Source organism: Musa acuminata, chromosome BXJ2-4 (genome assembly GCF_036884655.1).
Source record: "Musa acuminata AAA Group cultivar baxijiao chromosome BXJ2-4, Cavendish_Baxijiao_AAA, whole genome shotgun sequence".
In the NCBI taxonomy this organism is placed as follows: Eukaryota; Viridiplantae; Streptophyta; class Magnoliopsida; order Zingiberales; family Musaceae; genus Musa; species Musa acuminata.
Window position 1 is genome coordinate 2,209,777 of NC_088341.1, and position 16,399 is coordinate 2,226,175.

At 41.8% G+C, this 16,399-nt stretch overlaps 4 protein-coding genes and 1 non-coding gene across 10 annotated transcripts; 2 read left to right on the forward strand and 3 right to left on the reverse strand.

Moving 5' to 3' along the window:
- Positions 1 to 264: 264 nt before the first annotated feature.
- LOC103980507 (KH domain-containing protein SPIN1-like) lies at positions 265 to 5,377 on the forward strand. 2 transcript variants are annotated; one of them, XM_018824669.2, is made up of 7 exons: positions 265 to 965; positions 1,059 to 1,147; positions 1,913 to 2,046; positions 3,397 to 3,513; positions 3,592 to 3,708; positions 4,448 to 4,591; positions 4,969 to 5,377. In XM_018824669.2, exons 1-7 carry the CDS (start codon positions 886 to 888, stop codon positions 5,083 to 5,085), a joined length of 798 nt encoding a protein of 265 aa, XP_018680214.2. In that variant the 5' UTR covers positions 265 to 885; the 3' UTR covers positions 5,086 to 5,377. The 2 variants fall into 2 exon arrangements, with proteins under 2 accessions (XP_018680214.2, XP_018680213.2); XM_018824668.2 differs by having other exon boundaries at positions 266 to 965; positions 1,895 to 2,046.
- A 720-nt stretch (positions 5,378 to 6,097) lies between these two features.
- On the reverse strand, positions 6,098 to 10,738 carry LOC135581102 (ubiquitin-conjugating enzyme E2 28-like). 4 transcript variants are annotated; one of them, XM_065102724.1, is made up of 5 exons: positions 10,605 to 10,738; positions 10,383 to 10,468; positions 9,156 to 9,283; positions 7,519 to 7,623; positions 6,098 to 6,388 (listed from the first exon to the last, which is right to left on the reverse strand). In XM_065102724.1, exons 1-5 carry the CDS (start codon positions 10,700 to 10,702, stop codon positions 6,245 to 6,247), a joined length of 561 nt encoding a protein of 186 aa, XP_064958796.1. In that variant the 5' UTR covers positions 10,703 to 10,738; the 3' UTR covers positions 6,098 to 6,244. The 4 variants fall into 4 exon arrangements, with proteins under 4 accessions (XP_064958796.1, XP_064958797.1, XP_064958798.1 ...); XM_065102725.1 differs by having other exon boundaries at positions 10,383 to 10,499; positions 10,605 to 10,729; XM_065102726.1 differs by having other exon boundaries at positions 10,383 to 10,499; positions 10,596 to 10,717.
- Positions 10,739 to 10,851: 113 nt separating this feature from the next.
- Positions 10,852 to 13,969, reverse strand: LOC135609437 (G-type lectin S-receptor-like serine/threonine-protein kinase At5g24080). Of its 2 annotated transcripts, none has more exons than XM_065102722.1 (5): positions 13,497 to 13,969; positions 12,098 to 13,416; positions 11,802 to 11,982; positions 11,269 to 11,716; positions 10,852 to 11,196 (listed from the first exon to the last, which is right to left on the reverse strand). In XM_065102722.1, the coding sequence occupies exons 1-5, from the start codon at positions 13,865 to 13,867 to the stop codon at positions 10,852 to 10,854; spliced, it is 2,664 nt and encodes an 887-aa protein (XP_064958794.1). In that variant the 5' UTR covers positions 13,868 to 13,969. The 2 variants fall into 2 exon arrangements, with proteins under 2 accessions (XP_064958794.1, XP_064958795.1); XM_065102723.1 differs by having other exon boundaries at positions 13,576 to 13,696.
- A 183-nt stretch (positions 13,970 to 14,152) lies between these two features.
- Positions 14,153 to 14,224, forward strand: TRNAD-GUC (transfer RNA aspartic acid (anticodon GUC)). The gene has a single exon. It is a non-coding gene; the product is annotated as a tRNA-Asp (tRNA).
- An 831-nt stretch (positions 14,225 to 15,055) lies between these two features.
- On the reverse strand, positions 15,056 to 16,238 carry LOC135609439 (allene oxide cyclase, chloroplastic-like). Its single transcript, XM_065102728.1, has 3 exons — positions 15,957 to 16,238; positions 15,754 to 15,875; positions 15,056 to 15,661 (listed from the first exon to the last, which is right to left on the reverse strand). The coding sequence occupies exons 1-3, from the start codon at positions 16,180 to 16,182 to the stop codon at positions 15,260 to 15,262; spliced, it is 750 nt and encodes a 249-aa protein (XP_064958800.1). The 5' UTR covers positions 16,183 to 16,238; the 3' UTR covers positions 15,056 to 15,259.
- Positions 16,239 to 16,399: the final 161 nt, after the last annotated feature.

Sequence of the window (16,399 nt, forward strand, 5' to 3'; positions counted from 1 at the left end):
TGCCACAAAGTCACGTCCCTCTCAAGATCTGAACTCCCAACACGTGCTATGGAATGGAGAAGCGTCTTCTTGTGGTATCGACTTTCCACTCCCCCCACCGACTGCCGTTTGAAGCTGTGGGGAGTCTTGTCCTTTGCGACGTTGCTCTTGGACTCGTGCCTAAACCGTGCCAATAGTGCTCACTGTCTACCACCACCAACGTGCGGCCATGACAGCAAAAGATGGTGTTTGGGGGAGTGACCGTGGGAAGGGGGGAGAAGATGATAGCACATGCGTGGGTGGCTTGACCAAAAAGAGGGCAGCAGCTTTGTGGCCAAATCCCCACAGATCTGTGCCGTATGCTTTTTCTATTACACCTCCAGGGAATCCTATGATCTCGTTCTTCCTGTGACACAGACAATGCTCAAAGTTCTTCATGTTAATCTTGGATTGCTCTGCACATCATAATGGTGAAGTAGGGAAGGTTAAGAGACTGAGCTATGTCTGTCTATAAACACCCTTTAACTTCATTTGAGTGTTGCAGACTCTCTGCTTCAATGGTGATATGGTTTGTGTTCCCATCCCCCCACCTCTTCCAACATGGAGTGCAAAAGTTGTGGACATGATCCTTGAAGCCCATGCACCTATTTGAGCTTCCTCAGACAAGTGAATCCGAATGGATCCATGGGGCCACTCATTAATCATTTCCAATAACTCCTTTGCTACTTCCATTTATATCTCATGTGAGTTGCAGGGTTGGCCGCATTGAGAGAGAGAGAGAGAGGGGGGGGGGCTGAAGCCTTCCTCTAACACCCAAAACTGCACCTTTCTTTCCGTCTTCCCATCACTTTTGTCTCTGCTTTGCTTTCCTCTTTTCTCTGAAGCACCATTCTTCCCTCCACCAGCATGTCAGGTTTGTATACTTATAGCTTCTCCCCTGCTAGAACTGCCTCCTCTCAGACGGGAAGCATAGCATATACAGACAGGTATACAATGCCTAAATCTAAAGATTCCAGCTTTGTCATGACAATGGTTTGGTGATTGCAAATCTTAGTGTTCCTTTCTTGATACTGTTACAGTCAGTACTTGGCAGAGCTGTTGGCAGAACACCAAAAGCTTGGGCCTTTCATGCAGGTTCTTCCTATATGTAGCCGATTGTTGAATCAAGGTCAGTGCTTTTTAAGGATTGCCTTCATCTAATCCACAGCTTATTAAGCTGGTGCTCCGTGTCCTCTCATCTTTGCTAATTCAGATGAGACATACCAAGATTGGTCTTCAGTTGCACAATTGGTTCAGATAGATCCTTCTTTAGGCGTACTTGGTTGTTTCGATCGATTACATAATGACGTTGGCATCTTTGGTGAAGATTCATATTTGAATATTGTGCTGTCAAATTAATGAAGGAAGCTTCTCATTCTTTCTTTATCTGTCTGGTCTCATTTGTGTTCCTTGAGATAGGCTTGTCTAATTCACTGGCAACCCAATTTCTTGAATGCGCTTTGCCCTCCTTTATTCTTGCTGTTTATGATTAGGTCCCGGTGTTTCTTGGTTTAGTTCAAATTTTCTGAGGTGGGTCCTTTACTGATGATTATCTCATTGAAAGCTTCCACATTCAAGTTTTCTGAAGTAGTGCATTGCAACTCTGTAATTTAAATCTATTTCATCATTATTCTTATTGTTAGAGTTATTTCTTCTGTCAGATTGTTGTTGTTGCTGAAAATTATATGCTATTGAAGTAAATTAAAGTATCAATTATCATGTCATGATGATTCTTTGATTATTACTTATCAATGGGAGTGAGATTAAATATAAAAACAGTTCAGCTATCTTCTTTTTTCTTTAATCTTTTTAAACGGTTCAGCTATCTTGAATGTTGTTAATCTGATATATATTTTGATGAACTACTCACTAACAGAGATAATACGAGTCTCAGGCATGGTTTCCAACCAAGGATTTAGTGACTGTAACCAGCTGCAGCACAGAAGTAGGAGTGCCATGGCTACTCCTAACCTTGTTTCTAATGCCGGAGGGACTACTTTTGCGGGATGGAGGGGGCCTCCACAGGAGGTAGATATACACATATTGTCTTAGCTTCACAAAAGTAATCATATTTGTGTGTGTATTATATATTTTACAAGTTTAAGTCTGGTGAATTTGTGTATTAATCATCTTCCTGACCTTCCAATTAGGACGAAGCTTGTTCAGTCAGGTTGTCTATACTTCAGTCAACAAGTAATGATTTCCTTTTGTGGTAGTTTGTCATCCATCCTATAAATATGATATGGTTTGATAATTGAGATTCTTAGAGGTGAACAGTGTCAGTTAAGTCAATTAATTAGCAAGAAATGATAAATGAATGAAAGCACTTGGTTGACTGAAGACATCGATGAATTCTTTCATTGAAAATCCTCATAAGTAGAAGAAGCATCAACATCACAGTGTTATCCGCTTCAAGTTGCAAAATTTGGAGCCTCAGGTTATAGAATATTTTCCGAAGAACTCGGTATCATCTTTCCTGGCCATATAAACTAATCTTTACAGGTTTTATCATTTTGATAACTTGGTCTCTGTTTGTTTCCATCAAAACCTGATCAAATTTTATGATCTCATATTTTTTTTTTCTTCGACAGTTGTTCATATGATTTTTTTGTCATTTTGATGGAAAAAAATTGAAGCACATCTTGTATCTTTTTCAAATATGGATTCCTATGCCTCTAGATACAGTTGGTTATCAGAGTCAAAGTACATTAACCTGATCAAGTTAATCCTGTTCACATCTTTAAAGGCTCTAATATAATAAATATTACACAGCGAGCTAGATTCACCCATTACTAAGGAATGTGTTCTTTTGAGGCACCATTATATTTCAAACAGTTCATTCTATTTAGAAGTATCAAGCCATTGCTGGAGACTATATTACATCTAACTAGACCTCATTAAGTTGTGATGAAGAGATTTGCAGCTGTGTGTATTATTACTGTTCTACAGAAAATGATCAGGTAATGGCACAATGTGCACTTCTTGCAATTTATGCAGAGGTCTAACAAGTTTCCTATTTGCTCCTTTTTTGGTTCTTGAGGAGATTCGGAGGACTGAATATATTCTATAGCTTCTATGTGTTACGGGTGTCTACGGATTTGTTGATGACTATTTCCAATTGGTAAAAAGAGCTTCTTTAGTGTAACATGTAATCTATTTTATTTGCTGGTTTCTTTCTTACTGACTCAAATAGATATATCTCATGAGCATTGGATAAATTCATGTTATATAATTCCCCATTTTCTTTTAATTTACAGAGTTTTTTGGCTGAATAACTACAGCGAGTGATACATTCTTTCAAGTTTGCATTTAGTCTTCATTTGCTGACTATTAGTTCATCTTCTGTCTTCTCTACAAATTCAATTTATCCTTGAGAAGATATTAGGTTGTCCAGAAGGTGTAACAATGGATTGGCGAGGAGCACCGACAGGTCCAAATTCATGCATTATAAAGAAAATATTGCGCTTAGAAATTCCAGTAGATGCATGCCCTAATGTATGTCATTCTTCACCACGCCTTCTATGGTGCTGTTTCTTTTTGGTCTGTAATACACTTCTTTTATGTGTCATTTAGTTCAATTTTGTCGGCCGCCTTCTCGGACCAAAGGGTAATTCTCTGAAAAGAGTTGAAGCATCAACCGGATGCCGTGTTTACATTAGAGGAAAGGGTTCAATAAAAGATCCTGGCCAGGTAATTAATTCTCTTTCTTTGAATTTATATTTTTACTCTTTGCCACTCTCAGTTTATGTCTAAACCGCATCTTAATGCATTCAAATACTAGAGCAGCTTCTCTGTTCTTAGTATAAATTGATTTACATGGCACAGTGTGCCGATAAAAGATAGATTTTAATTTCTTTGAGTTTTAGGTTTCTTCACAGCTAAGATTTTAGATGGTCCATACAGTATGTAAATACAAATGGTTAGTTGGATGCAAGAACTTGAAAATTCTCTCACTATGGTTTCTCGTATCAGTCAACTTTGGGAGAAATATCCCATGACTATTTATATTGGACTTTTGCAGTTTTATTACTGCTTGAAATCAAATATGTCATCAGAGAATTGATGTGTCCATGCTTATGTGTGTGTAAAGTGTACATGTATAAGTATATAATATTATCTGCTACTTACAAGATTACTGCATTTATTCCAACACAGAAAACAGGGTATTTTATTTATATTTAGTATGTGAATACTGATTTTGCTTAATATTATTATTCATGTTTACGAGAATAATGAGTCATGCATAATTGGGATAACTTAGATAGTTCTGTTCATATTAAGTCACAAACATAGCAAAAACTAAGAACACAATGGGCTTTCACAAGTAAAAGATGAAATCGAAGAAATCCTGTAATACAACATGGTCTAATTCTTTTATCCTACTATCTTTTTGCCGATATTTATCTCGCATATTCTTCTTATCTTGAAGGAGGAACAACTACAGGGAAGACCAGGTTACGAACATTTGGATGACCCATTGCATATCCTGATTGAGGCCGAGCTACCTGCGAATGTCATCAATACAAGATTGCGACAGGCACATGATATTATAGAAGAGCTGTTGAAACCTGTGGTGGGTACTTCTCAGAAAATATTTCATTCGATCGATTCCCCGCGGAGTTAGCATCTCTTAGCCATGTTGTATATGACATATGAGCTTCCATAGAGGCACTCCTTAAACAATACCTATACTTGAGCTTTTTTCAGACATTAATCATAGCATCATAGGTTGTCTTTTATGCTAGTCCAAAAAAAAAGTTCATACAGATTGAAATTTGTTAGAGGATTTTCGACGAGAAGGAACTATCATGACCTCCTGAAAAGTTCTGATCTGAAACATTATGGAATTTGAAATAAGAGATTCACAATACTAGTTTTGATTACAGTACTTCCAAGTTAGTGCCTATTTTCTTAGAGTTATTCGGTTATCATAAATCTTTTGCTTTACAGGATGAATCACATGATTATCATAAGAGACAGCAGCTTCGAGAATTAGCCGTGTTAAAGTCAGGTTTAAGAGATGACAACAATCCTCATCCAAGTCTCAAGAGTTCCTTCATTCTATAGTGGAGTGAAACCAGCAAACAGAGCATGGTAGAAATAATCATTCCTCCTCTACAGTTCCAAGTTTTCCTGCAACCCATCCTTACAGAAATGGTTGCTGTGAATCTGTGACCTATGCAGAGAAGGTTTCATTAGCAGAGTCTGATGTCACAAAACTTATGCTGATATATGGTTGCTGTAAACCTATAATATTCATTCTATTCGTTTTCTGTGGTCTAAGTCTTGATTTCTAAGTTTCTAGGATTTGGTGCATGTAACCTCGGTTCTATTTAAATAGAAAACTAAACCGATCAAAGTCGGAACCATAATCTTAGTAGACTTGATCATGATTTGATTTAAATCAAGAATCGTAAATCAAGAATCGAACCGATATATAACATTTCTTCTAATTAGAAAATTAAATTATGGTGACAAACATCCATGAGCTTTTATAAGATTAGTATGCCAGGGATCTTCTAGGGTTGGATTGCATGATATGTATGATTAAGGCCGATTTAAACATCTTGAAGACTCGAAATCCTATTTGATCAAATAAATCTCTAACTCTCAATAACTTATTTACCTTAATCCAAATCAATTAAGCTAGTCTCACCCAAACAGGGACAATCAACAAGCAAGAGGATGTGAGAACTAAGAAAGTACTAACTATGCAAATCATACGCCCCTCATCCTATAATCATCCTATAAAACAAGGGATGCATTCGCAAACTTACCGTCCAAATCAATAATGATATCAACAGAAGAGAAGATCAAAATCAATAATGATATATAATTTATCAAGAGCACGAAAGTAATATCCAAAAAAAATTTCACTCTTGACTTTATAAGAAATAACAGATTTTGTTTTTTATTTTATGCTTGTTCACGAGTAATAGTTCTTTATTAAAACTTTAGAAGATGACATACAAAGTATGATGACAAGAGGAGCATCTGCTGACGCATGCATTTTTTTCTTTTTAATGACCTGCACAAAACCTGCATGCTTCAACATATTTTCTTTGACTAAAATCAAAGCTAAGGAAGAGAGTTTTGTAGTTCAGATATAAATAAGAATGAAAACAATATCCACTTCGTATTTGGGTAAGGTTAAAAGACAGACAGATTCGTGGGTTACTTCACTCTTGCAAACAACAAAACACAACCTCATTGCAAGATCAACAGTTTAGCCCATTGCATGCTTCTGGGTCCAGCTCCTAGCAGAGTTCTCATACTTGGCCCTGTCGTTCTTGTACATATGGGCGATTTCCGGAACCAATGGGTCGTCTGGGTTTGGATCCGTCAACAGGGAGCAGATTGACAGCAGCACCTGTAGAAAGAAACAACAATGCTCGCTCAATTTAACTTGCAAGGGCAAAAGAAGGTTATGAAAAGAACTCAAAAGGGCAAAAGGGATTCAAGTTTCTAGCTAATTTCGGTTGATGCAAGCAAAAGATGCAAATTGACAGACATGAGTCCTTAATTTCTTGACCAACTCAACTCAAATGAACCAATCAGACCTGATTTGACAACTCTGATCAGCAACTGAACGTATCATATTGGGACACAACCATATATCAAAGATTGGCTTCACTTGAGATCTCCTAGTCATGGTCAAGGTTGCCCTTGTGAGTTTGTGACTTAGACCAATGCAGTTCTCTCCATTAATACGGTGAATTAGCAATATTGACCATGCTATCATGGACATAGCTGTACACGGGTTGTTCGATGTTATGCTCATGTATATTCGTGTCTTTCGGTTTTGTTCATTCTTTGCACACCATGTAGAGGACTTGACAGCCCTAGTTTGATTAGCTTTTGTGATCATTTCAAACTTGTAACGCGGGTTGTATTCAATCGTCGCACAGAGGCAAAACTGCCCAGAAACAGACCATCCAAACAATCATTTTGGAGATTTTCTAGCTCCATAGAGTGGTGCAGAGTGTTAGCCAGTACAGCACCCAGGAGCTACCCGGGTGGCACATGACCGGATGGGTCTTTGAGGTATTGTGTAGGGTTATTTCGTTGTCTTGTTTCACAGCAGTATCATGTGGGCACCTATAGGGACTTTGGGTCTATGATGGATCATCTTGGATCCCTTGTCGTACGACTATTCAAAGCTTGCAAAGTCTATATTTGTAATTTGCATTGTCTATCAACCGTTTGCTGAAATGGATGCTTATGAATCCTAAACTAAGCTCTTTCTCTAACTCGCATTCTCTTTTGTAGGTCCTTAAGGAACTATAAGAGATTTCGGAGATGTTGATCCTTTGCGGACGGACACGCAAGGGTACCTTACGACTTAGGCAAGATCGACTAAATTCGTGACAATACGGCTTCGTTTGAATTGTTTGATTTAGTATAAGCTCTTCTTACTCTGACCACTCAAAAACGAATTGCAAATGCTTGAGTATATAACATGGTAAATAAAATCACTACAGTGGAAGGTGGAAAAGCAACCTTGGAAATGGTTAATGCTGGACTCCACTGCTCCTTCAAGATGTCAAGACAAATGCTTCCATTGCTATTGATGTTTGGATGGAAAACCTTAGTCCTAAAAGCAACCTGCAGAACACAAACATGATAAGTTGGAAATTTGATATTATAACCAATTTTTACAAGTAGGAAAATTTGAAACATTCTTTGATTATCCAAAGAACAAATTAAACCTTTAAACAAGTAGGGTACGTCTGGTTACTCAAGTTGGAAATGTTAAAATCATTTTTCTACCTTTAAACAAGGTAGAAAAATTATTTTCAAATTTCAGAAAAAATTGACGTTCGCAGAGAAAAGTCTGGGAAATGAAAAGGGAAACTCAACCTGCCTTCCTATCCTCTCCATTCTCTCTCTATCTAGTGCAAATGAAAACTTTTGCCATTGTCCATAATTCCAAAACAAGCAAAGGGTGAAAAACAGACTTTAAAAGATTTGAGGCAGATTTTCCTTAAATGATCTAGCATAATACTAATTTCAACCAAACACAACTACTGTTAAGCCACCTAAAAACATCTGTTATTCAAGAAACAATAAATAAACAGGTTTACGTGATGGGCAAACTCTAATCCTCCCTCATTCTCCAGACTTTTAAATATCTTCAACAACACCTAAGTCACGGTGACTCAAGTGGCATAGTGAATTAAAAATTAAATCAATTCAGAGTTGCAAAAAATAAAGTTACTCTTTTTCATAATGAAGAAAAAGAACTCAAGTAAACTGCAAGAACCTTTTAAAGTGCAAACAAGCTACACTAAGATGGCTGTCGATCCAAACCACAGAAAGAAGGCCTCCTTCAATAATTTTTCTGCTTCTCTGAATCAATTTACTGGGTTAATTCTGAAAAATAAAAAGACAAAGTATATACTTAAAACTTAAAAGAAGTCATCTATATTTGTACAGTTTTTTCTTGAAGAGTATCATACATAATCATCTTTGCTTCCTATCATAGTGTCATCAGATTCTCTTTTCCTAGTACACGGCATTGTCAGATTCTCACATAAGACAGATTCTATTAAATTTCATTAGCAGTTATAACCTTTAACAACTGATAATTAACTCAGCTATGAAAGTACAATTTCTATGAAAGTACGATTTAGTGACTGATATTTGCTTAAAGAATTTAGTTATATCATATTCCATCTGCTAAAAAAATTTCAAACTGCTTGGATCTGGCTTGACGTCATTTGGTCAAGCTTAATGTTAGAACTTGTCACGAGTCTCAAATTATAGCTAAACCAAACCTTGAGTTCTCCAAACAGAATCTCCAGTTGTTATTTTGATCATGGCTTAGCTTGTTTGTGTGCAGCTTGAATTACTTCCCATATATTATATACATAAACAATATGTTGAACGGAAGTAAATTGGTTGAATGTAAAGATGATGTAATGGCATTTATGTAAAAGCAAACATAGTAGACTGTTAATACACAAATTGAATTGTCGATTAATTTCCAAGAATATGCTCATATTTAAGAGGTTGTCAAATAGGAGAATGCTTTACACAGTGAAACTATATAATGAATGCCAAAAGAAAATTTTATGGCAGGCTTGACAAAGTATTAAAAAAACACTCTAATTCTACATATTTAGTGTTAATGATACCTTAGGTGGTTTGAATGGATAATCTGGAGGGAAGTGTATGGTAACTAGAAAGACTCCCCCTGCATATGGACTGTCAGGTGGGCCCATTATCGTTGCTTGCCAATGAAACATATCTTCAGCCACTGGACCTGTAAAATGCCAAGGCATACAAAACATAGCACTATCAAATAATGGATCATCATCTAAATCCAGATACAGGTTGTTAGGCATAGTACAATGGCATGATTCCAGAACTTAACAAGCTCACTGACCAACCACATTTGCCGAGTATGCTAGCATATTTTAATATGTGGCATACATAGCATGCTTTATCAACTTTAAATCTACAAGTAACAGTACCCAAACACTGAAAAACAAAGATGATAGAAATAAGTTAAGGTATATGCAGCAACATTAAGTTAAAAAAATTGGTTATTATAAGTCAATCATTAAAGAATGAACTAAGTTGCACAAAAAGTGACAGATATGACTTGACAAAGGCATCCCTAAAGAAGAGTTCCACCGACTTTAAGAGTATTTTCTTTTATACCTTTTCAAAAATAGAAATCGATCAAGCTTTTAACAGTTAGTATGGCATTTGCAGACACAATACTGTTTAAGAACCTTTTTTTTTTTTTTTCTTTTGACAAAGATAAGTGTCGAAGACAAGATTTGATCCCAGATCCTATTGATAAGGTCAAGATCTTTACCAATTAGCTAGCTAAGTCTTTCTGAATGATTATTGGAATATATGAATAAACCTGCAGTAAAATGCAGGAAAGCTTATATGAATATTATTAACAAACACGAATGATCGGACTCTCTATTTTCCACACCACAACTCAACTATCATACTGCACTTGGACGGCGGTGAAGCCTACGTTCTGCTTATATGGGCTCTCCGTTTTGCGTCTCTTGCATGGGTTCTTTTGTGTGTTAGCCCATTTCAATTGAAATGTGTGGACTTTTCAGCTAAGCCACACTAGATAACTTCCGTAGTAACCTTGTTCTATTTGCCAAGCAAATTAAAAAGCTCATATCCATTTAAGATGAGCGCAACCATAAATAACCATACATCCAAACCAATCCCCTTTCCGATCTGAGGAATCGAGTCATGACTTGTATGACGCAAAAAATCCAAGCACCGGAAACCAGCAAGACAATAACTTTTCGATCAGGATTCAACAGCAAAACCACAATCGAGATGATAGGGTGGAGGAGCGGAGGAGGCATCGGACCCCGAGATACCTGCGCTACATGACGTGGGAGGGTCCTTCTGGAGATCCTTGAGCTCCTTGAGAATCCGCTTGGAAGCCATGGCCGAAGACCTCGTCCTGATCCCGCCAAATCCCCCGTCAAGCAATACTACCGACCCGAAAGAACAGAACGGCGAAAAGTAGGTCGACGAAAAAGAAAGAGGAATAAATTAGAAAGAAGCGATCGAGCGAAGGAGAAACTAACTTGAGCTACCTGTGGCAGCAGATTCTCGGATTCCTCTCCTCCGCCGCTCTCCGCGTCGTCCCCCTCGACGCAGTTGGGCAAACAGGAGAGCGAGAAGAGAGAGGCATGGCAGGCAAATTCTATTTATTTAATTATTTATTACGAAAAACCGATAAAAAGGATTAACGTGTCTCTCACGTGGCGTGCAGGTGACCCATTCACATGGTAGTGCGTTATCCTTTTCATTTCATTTTAATTCCACTATATCGGAGTCCTTTTATCTCGGTGACATGGCGGAGTGACTACACGTGGCCTTCGATGATCTATAGCTAGGCATTGCAGAGGAAGACGATGGCAGATCAAAGTAAATCCCTTTCATTGCTCTGTAGACTCTGTGCAGACCTTCTTCTTCGAACTCCACCACCGCCTGCGGCATGGGAGGCGCTACGATAGCAACTGCCCCTTCCAACATCCTCACCACCTCCCCCATGGAAGGCCTTACCGATGCGTCCTCCTGGATGCACCAAAAAGCAACACGGAGTGCTCTTAGTAACTCCTCTTCTTCCACATTCCCCTTGAATCTTTTGTCCGCAGCGTTTGTAGGCGTCCCATTCATCATCTCCTGCAAGATTGAATCACAAGTTCGGTCATGTAATTTGATTTTGTCGTATCAGGATGCTGGGAGTGGGAGTACCTTGAAAGCCCAACCAGGGTAGAAGAACTCTTTCTCGTCCAGAGACGTGTCGAGGTTCCTGCGTCCTCCGACAATCTCCAGGAGCAGCATCCCGTAGCTGTAAGCGTCGGCCTTGACGGTGATGGGCCGGTTGCTCACCCACTCTGGAGCTAAGTAGCCTCTCGTGCCCCTCACCGTGGTGACTACATGCGAGTGTTGCCTGCTCATTAGCTTCGCCAGTCCGAAGTCTGATACCTTGGGGCAGAAGTTCTCGTCCAACAAAATGTTCTCCGGCTTGATGTCACAGTGGATTATCCGATTCCTGCACTGCTCATGGAAGTATGCGATCCCTTGAGCAATGGCGATGGCTATGTCGAAGCGAGTTCGCCAGTCCAGTAGCCTGTCCTGCGCTGATGGAAATATCCACTTATCCAGCGAGCCGTTGCTCATATACTCATACACTAAAAGCCTGCTCGCAAGAAGAAGAAGAAGATAAAAGATCTGTTGAACGCTAATTCTACTGCAGAAGCAAAAAGATGGGTTGGGACACTCACCGATGCGATTGCTCGGAGCAAAATCCACAGAGGCTGACCAAGTTCAAATGGTGCATGGAGCCAATGGTGGTGACTTCTGTTATGAACTCCTTCTCCCCGTGAGGTAACAGCTTATCTAGTTTCTTTACTGCAATCATAGTCCCATTTCTGAGAACTCCCTTGTACACACTTCCAAATCCTCCTGTGAACAAATATCAGCAAAATACAGGGATTAGTATGTCATAGTTAAAGCTTTGAAGCATCAAACTCTCTCCTTGCATGCTGAATTGAGATATTCATTACTAGTGTGCAGGTACCTGTTCCAAGCAATCGAGAGAAATTGGATGTGGCAGTCTGCAGATCATGAAAGCTGAAATGTGAAAGAGCTCCTGAGAGGCTCATACAGTTGCCGATCATTCTCTGCTGTCGTTGCCTTCTCCTTCTCTGCATGCTGTAAAATAACAGCATGCTTAAGAGCACAACCAGAAGAGTGAGACAGAGAAGCAAAGGCACAAGCAGCACATGAACATGGTGGCCCGACGATGATTCACCAGGACTTTGCCCTGCCGATCCTGATTCCCCTGTCCCTGAGCTGTTGATCCCAACCTTCACGGAAAGAGTTGAACTCGGATCCTGTAGTCCTCCAAATACCATGCTTTTCAACGTCCAACAATATGTCTTCTCCTCTTGCAGCCCATAAACTGACGCCACACACTCGCAGTCTGCTAGGCAACGTTCGGCGCACTCCGAAGCCTTCGACACCCGACTGTAGTTCGAGATCGTTGAAGCTCCAGAGAAGTAGTAATTGGTTTGTGCCATCATCTCCATCCTGACAGGAGTCTTCCTGTTCTCAGTGCAGTTCGCTGGTGTTGACGGCACGCTTGACAAGCAACCCTTGGCCCCGACGTCCACCGGGTACGTTCTCGGCAAGCATCTACAACTTGCGCTGTTCTTGTTGGAATCCAGGATGCAGATCCCGCTACCACAGATTCCTGCCACCATGCATGGATTCGACACGGCAGACCACTCGACCACCCAGTTCGTCGCCACACCATTGCTGTCCCATCGGTAGAGACGAAGATTTCCATCCATCCCAACCGTCACTCGACGCGGAACGGATTGGCTTCCTCCGGTGTCGTTCTTGTGGACGTACATCGTACCAGCTGAAGATGTGCCGTAGCTGATGCCAAAACTGCCGGATTCATCCAACACAGCGACGACATCGCCTGTGGCGTTGGATATCTCCGGACTGGACCAGTAAGAGTAGTTGGTATGAGATGCTAATGACGGAGTTGGGGAGACATAAGTCAGGCCGAGGCTGAGGGAAGTGCGCTGCTGAAGCATTTTGAGCGAGTAGTAACCGAGTGGAGACATGGCTGATGTGAGCTCAAGGTCGACCGAGAGAGGCTGGCCGGGCAAGAGGGTGTCGGAGGGATGAGAGAAGCTCTGCCACACCGCTCGGCGGTCGCTGCTGCCGCCTGTGTACAAGATGAAATTTCCCGAGTCCGACATCAATCCACAGTTCGCATTCAAATGGGAATTATTGGATGTCCACATCGAGGTGTTGCCATCGACAAGGACGAGTTCTCCAGAAGAGTCCAGCTTCACCACCGCATCTCTCCCCACCGGAAAGTCTCTGCAAGTGATGCCAGCACAAATCTTCTCAGGCCACAAGTGCATTGCAGAAGAAAGAGGATATCGAGATCATAAAGCTACCTGTTAGGAGACCAAACTATAGTAGGATCACCAGGAAGACTGACATACCATATTGCCAAGAAGAATTCATCACCAGTACCTTCAGAAGTCGGAGCGAATCCAAATGCGAAGACCTTGTTCTCAGAGACCCATGATTGATTGTCGCCAGCCAAAAGCATGGAAGCAAGAGGTACGTAATCTCCCACACAATGGTGTAGCACAGGGAAGAGTAGACAGAGCATGGCGAGAGAACAACCAGGGAAGTATAGGGAAGCCATGCAGTGAGACCACGGATTCTTCGCAGGTGTTCGAATGAGAGATATCAGGAATTCAGTATTTAACTTCATATGCACCTGAGTAAAGATGCAGACCGAGAAGATGATGTCCCCCATACTCCTCTGGTTGTTGAACAACCAGGTGATGGATTTCAAATGCGTTGAAAATTCTCAAATGGTCGGCTGGCGGTCATAAAAGATGATACATGTGTCAGCAAATGGATAGGGAAACTCATGAATGAAAGATAAGGATGACATGACTGAGAGTTGGTAACAGGTTGAAATCAGCCTCTGAATTCTACGAAGAAAACACTAGGGGTGCAGAGAGAAACCTGTCGGAGAGTGAGACACGTCATATTACTTTAGTTTTAAGTAAATATAATCATAAAACATAAGCAAGAAGTCGTTGTAGTATAGTGGTGAGTATTCCCGCCTGTCACGCGGGTGACCCGGGTTCGATCCCCGGCAACGGCGATCCATTTTTTGGGTTATTGTGTCACCAATTTGCTATTCATATTCACGGATTTACCATTATTGTTTTTGTTATGAGCTACATTATATAGAGCATAACTAAGAGCAATGAAGCACATCAATTACAATACACTTCCAAAGGAGATATCTCCTCCTTCCACAATCACCTCCACTCAGACTCGTGTCACGATGAGGTCATTATTTCGTCTGCGGCCTACGCGCTCACCGACCATGGTCAGTTGGTGTAATTCTTAACGGTGGCGTGAGGCTCGATGGCCTTGGCGACGGGGGTGGGTTCGACGGTGGGAGAAGGTGGCACCAATTTGTTATTCATATTCAATACGCGAATTTACCATTATTGTTTTTGTTATGAGCTACATTATATAGAGCATAACTAAGAACAATAAAGCACAGCAATTACAATACACTTCCAAAGGGGATATCTCCTCCCTCCACAGTCACCTCCACTCGACTCACGTCGCGATGAGGTCATTATTTCGTCTGCGGCCTGCGCGCTCGTCGACCGTGATCAGTTGGTGTAATTCTTGACGACGGTCTTGGCGATGGGAGTGAGTTCGACGGTGGGAGAAGGTGGCACCAATTTGTTATTCATATTCAATATGTGAATTTACCATTATTATTTTTGTTATGAGCTACATTATATAGAGCATAACTAAGAGCAACAATTACAATACACTTCCAAAGGGGATATCTCCTCCCTCCACAGTCACCTCCACTCGACTCACGTCACGATAAGGTCATTATTTCGTCTGTGGCTTGCGCGCTCACCGACCGTGATCAGTTGGTGTAGTTCGGTTTGATGGTGGGAGAAGATGGCACCAATTTGTTATTCATATTCAATAAGTGAATTTACCATTATTGTTTTTGTTATGAGCTATAATATATAAAGCATAACTAAGAGCAATGAAGCACAGCAATTACAATACACTTCCAAAGGGGATATCTCCTCCCTCCACTCGACTAGCGTCGCGATGAGGTCATTATTTCGTCTGCGGCCTGCGAGCTCACCGACCGTGGTCAGTTGGTGTAGTTCTTGACGGCGGCGTGGGGCTCGGCGGCCTTGGCGGCGGGGGTGGGTTCGACGGTGGGAGAAGGTGGCACCGGCGTGCCGAGCAGCTCCTTTGGCAGGTTGGGGATCCCCTTGAGGTAGAAGGTGTAGAAGAGCTTGAAGGGGAAGACGATCTGCTGCAGCTTGACCTGGCCGTAGACGCCCTCGAAGATGCCGGAGCCGCCGGTCACGGCCAGGTAAGAGTCCTCGTAGGTCAGGTACGCCCCCTGCACCGAGACGTGGCCGTAGTCGCCGAAGTAGAAGCTGTAGATGGCTTCGTAGCGGTCGCCGCCCCTCTCCGGCACGTGCTGGATCAGCACGCAGATCCCCGCCGTGATGCCCACCCGCTTTTCCAGATTCCCCGAGTACAACTACTCCACACACAGACACACAAGAAGAAGACGATGTCAATACCAAGATCCAAAGAGCATGGAAACGACGAGGCCGAGGAGCTCCGGCTCGCCTTGTTGCTGAAGGGGACGAGATCGCCGAGGGAGTTGACTTCCTTCTGGCTCAGGCGGAGGTAGGCGGGGCTCCCGCGGTCGCGCTCGTTGATCTCATACACGCACAGCTCCTGTACCTTATCTGAAGCCTTCACCTCGTCAACAAAGACCTAAAACCGAAGAGAACCCCAAATCCTACACAAAGAGGAGGAGAGGAGAGTACTTGGCCCAGAATCACTAGGAGGCTTCCGTGCAGAGAAGAGGTTAGCACTGATGCGTGTGGTTGGAGGAGAGAGTTGGCGTCGAGCGGGCGTTGAAGCCAATTTGGGGGGATTACCTCTGGTACAGGAGGGGCTTTGGCTCAGTGGGATCAGAGAGGATGTGGTGGTCTGTGTGGTTTTGGATGAGGTTGGGAGGCTGAGGGAGCGAGCTCCGAGGGTGGAGGCCATGGCGGCTGCGACGGAGTTGGTGCGGGCCGAGTGTGAGGGGGGCTTTAGGTGCTTAATATTATGTGTGTGCGCCGTGACATGTGGCTCGTGTTCGGATGTTGGAAATGACGGACTGAAGGACATCAAAGTCGGACGCGAAGTTGGTACGCGTGAGGAGAGACGGAGGGCGCAAGAGGAATCTGGTGGTCCATCTTATTTGGTCGGAGACGATGGGCAG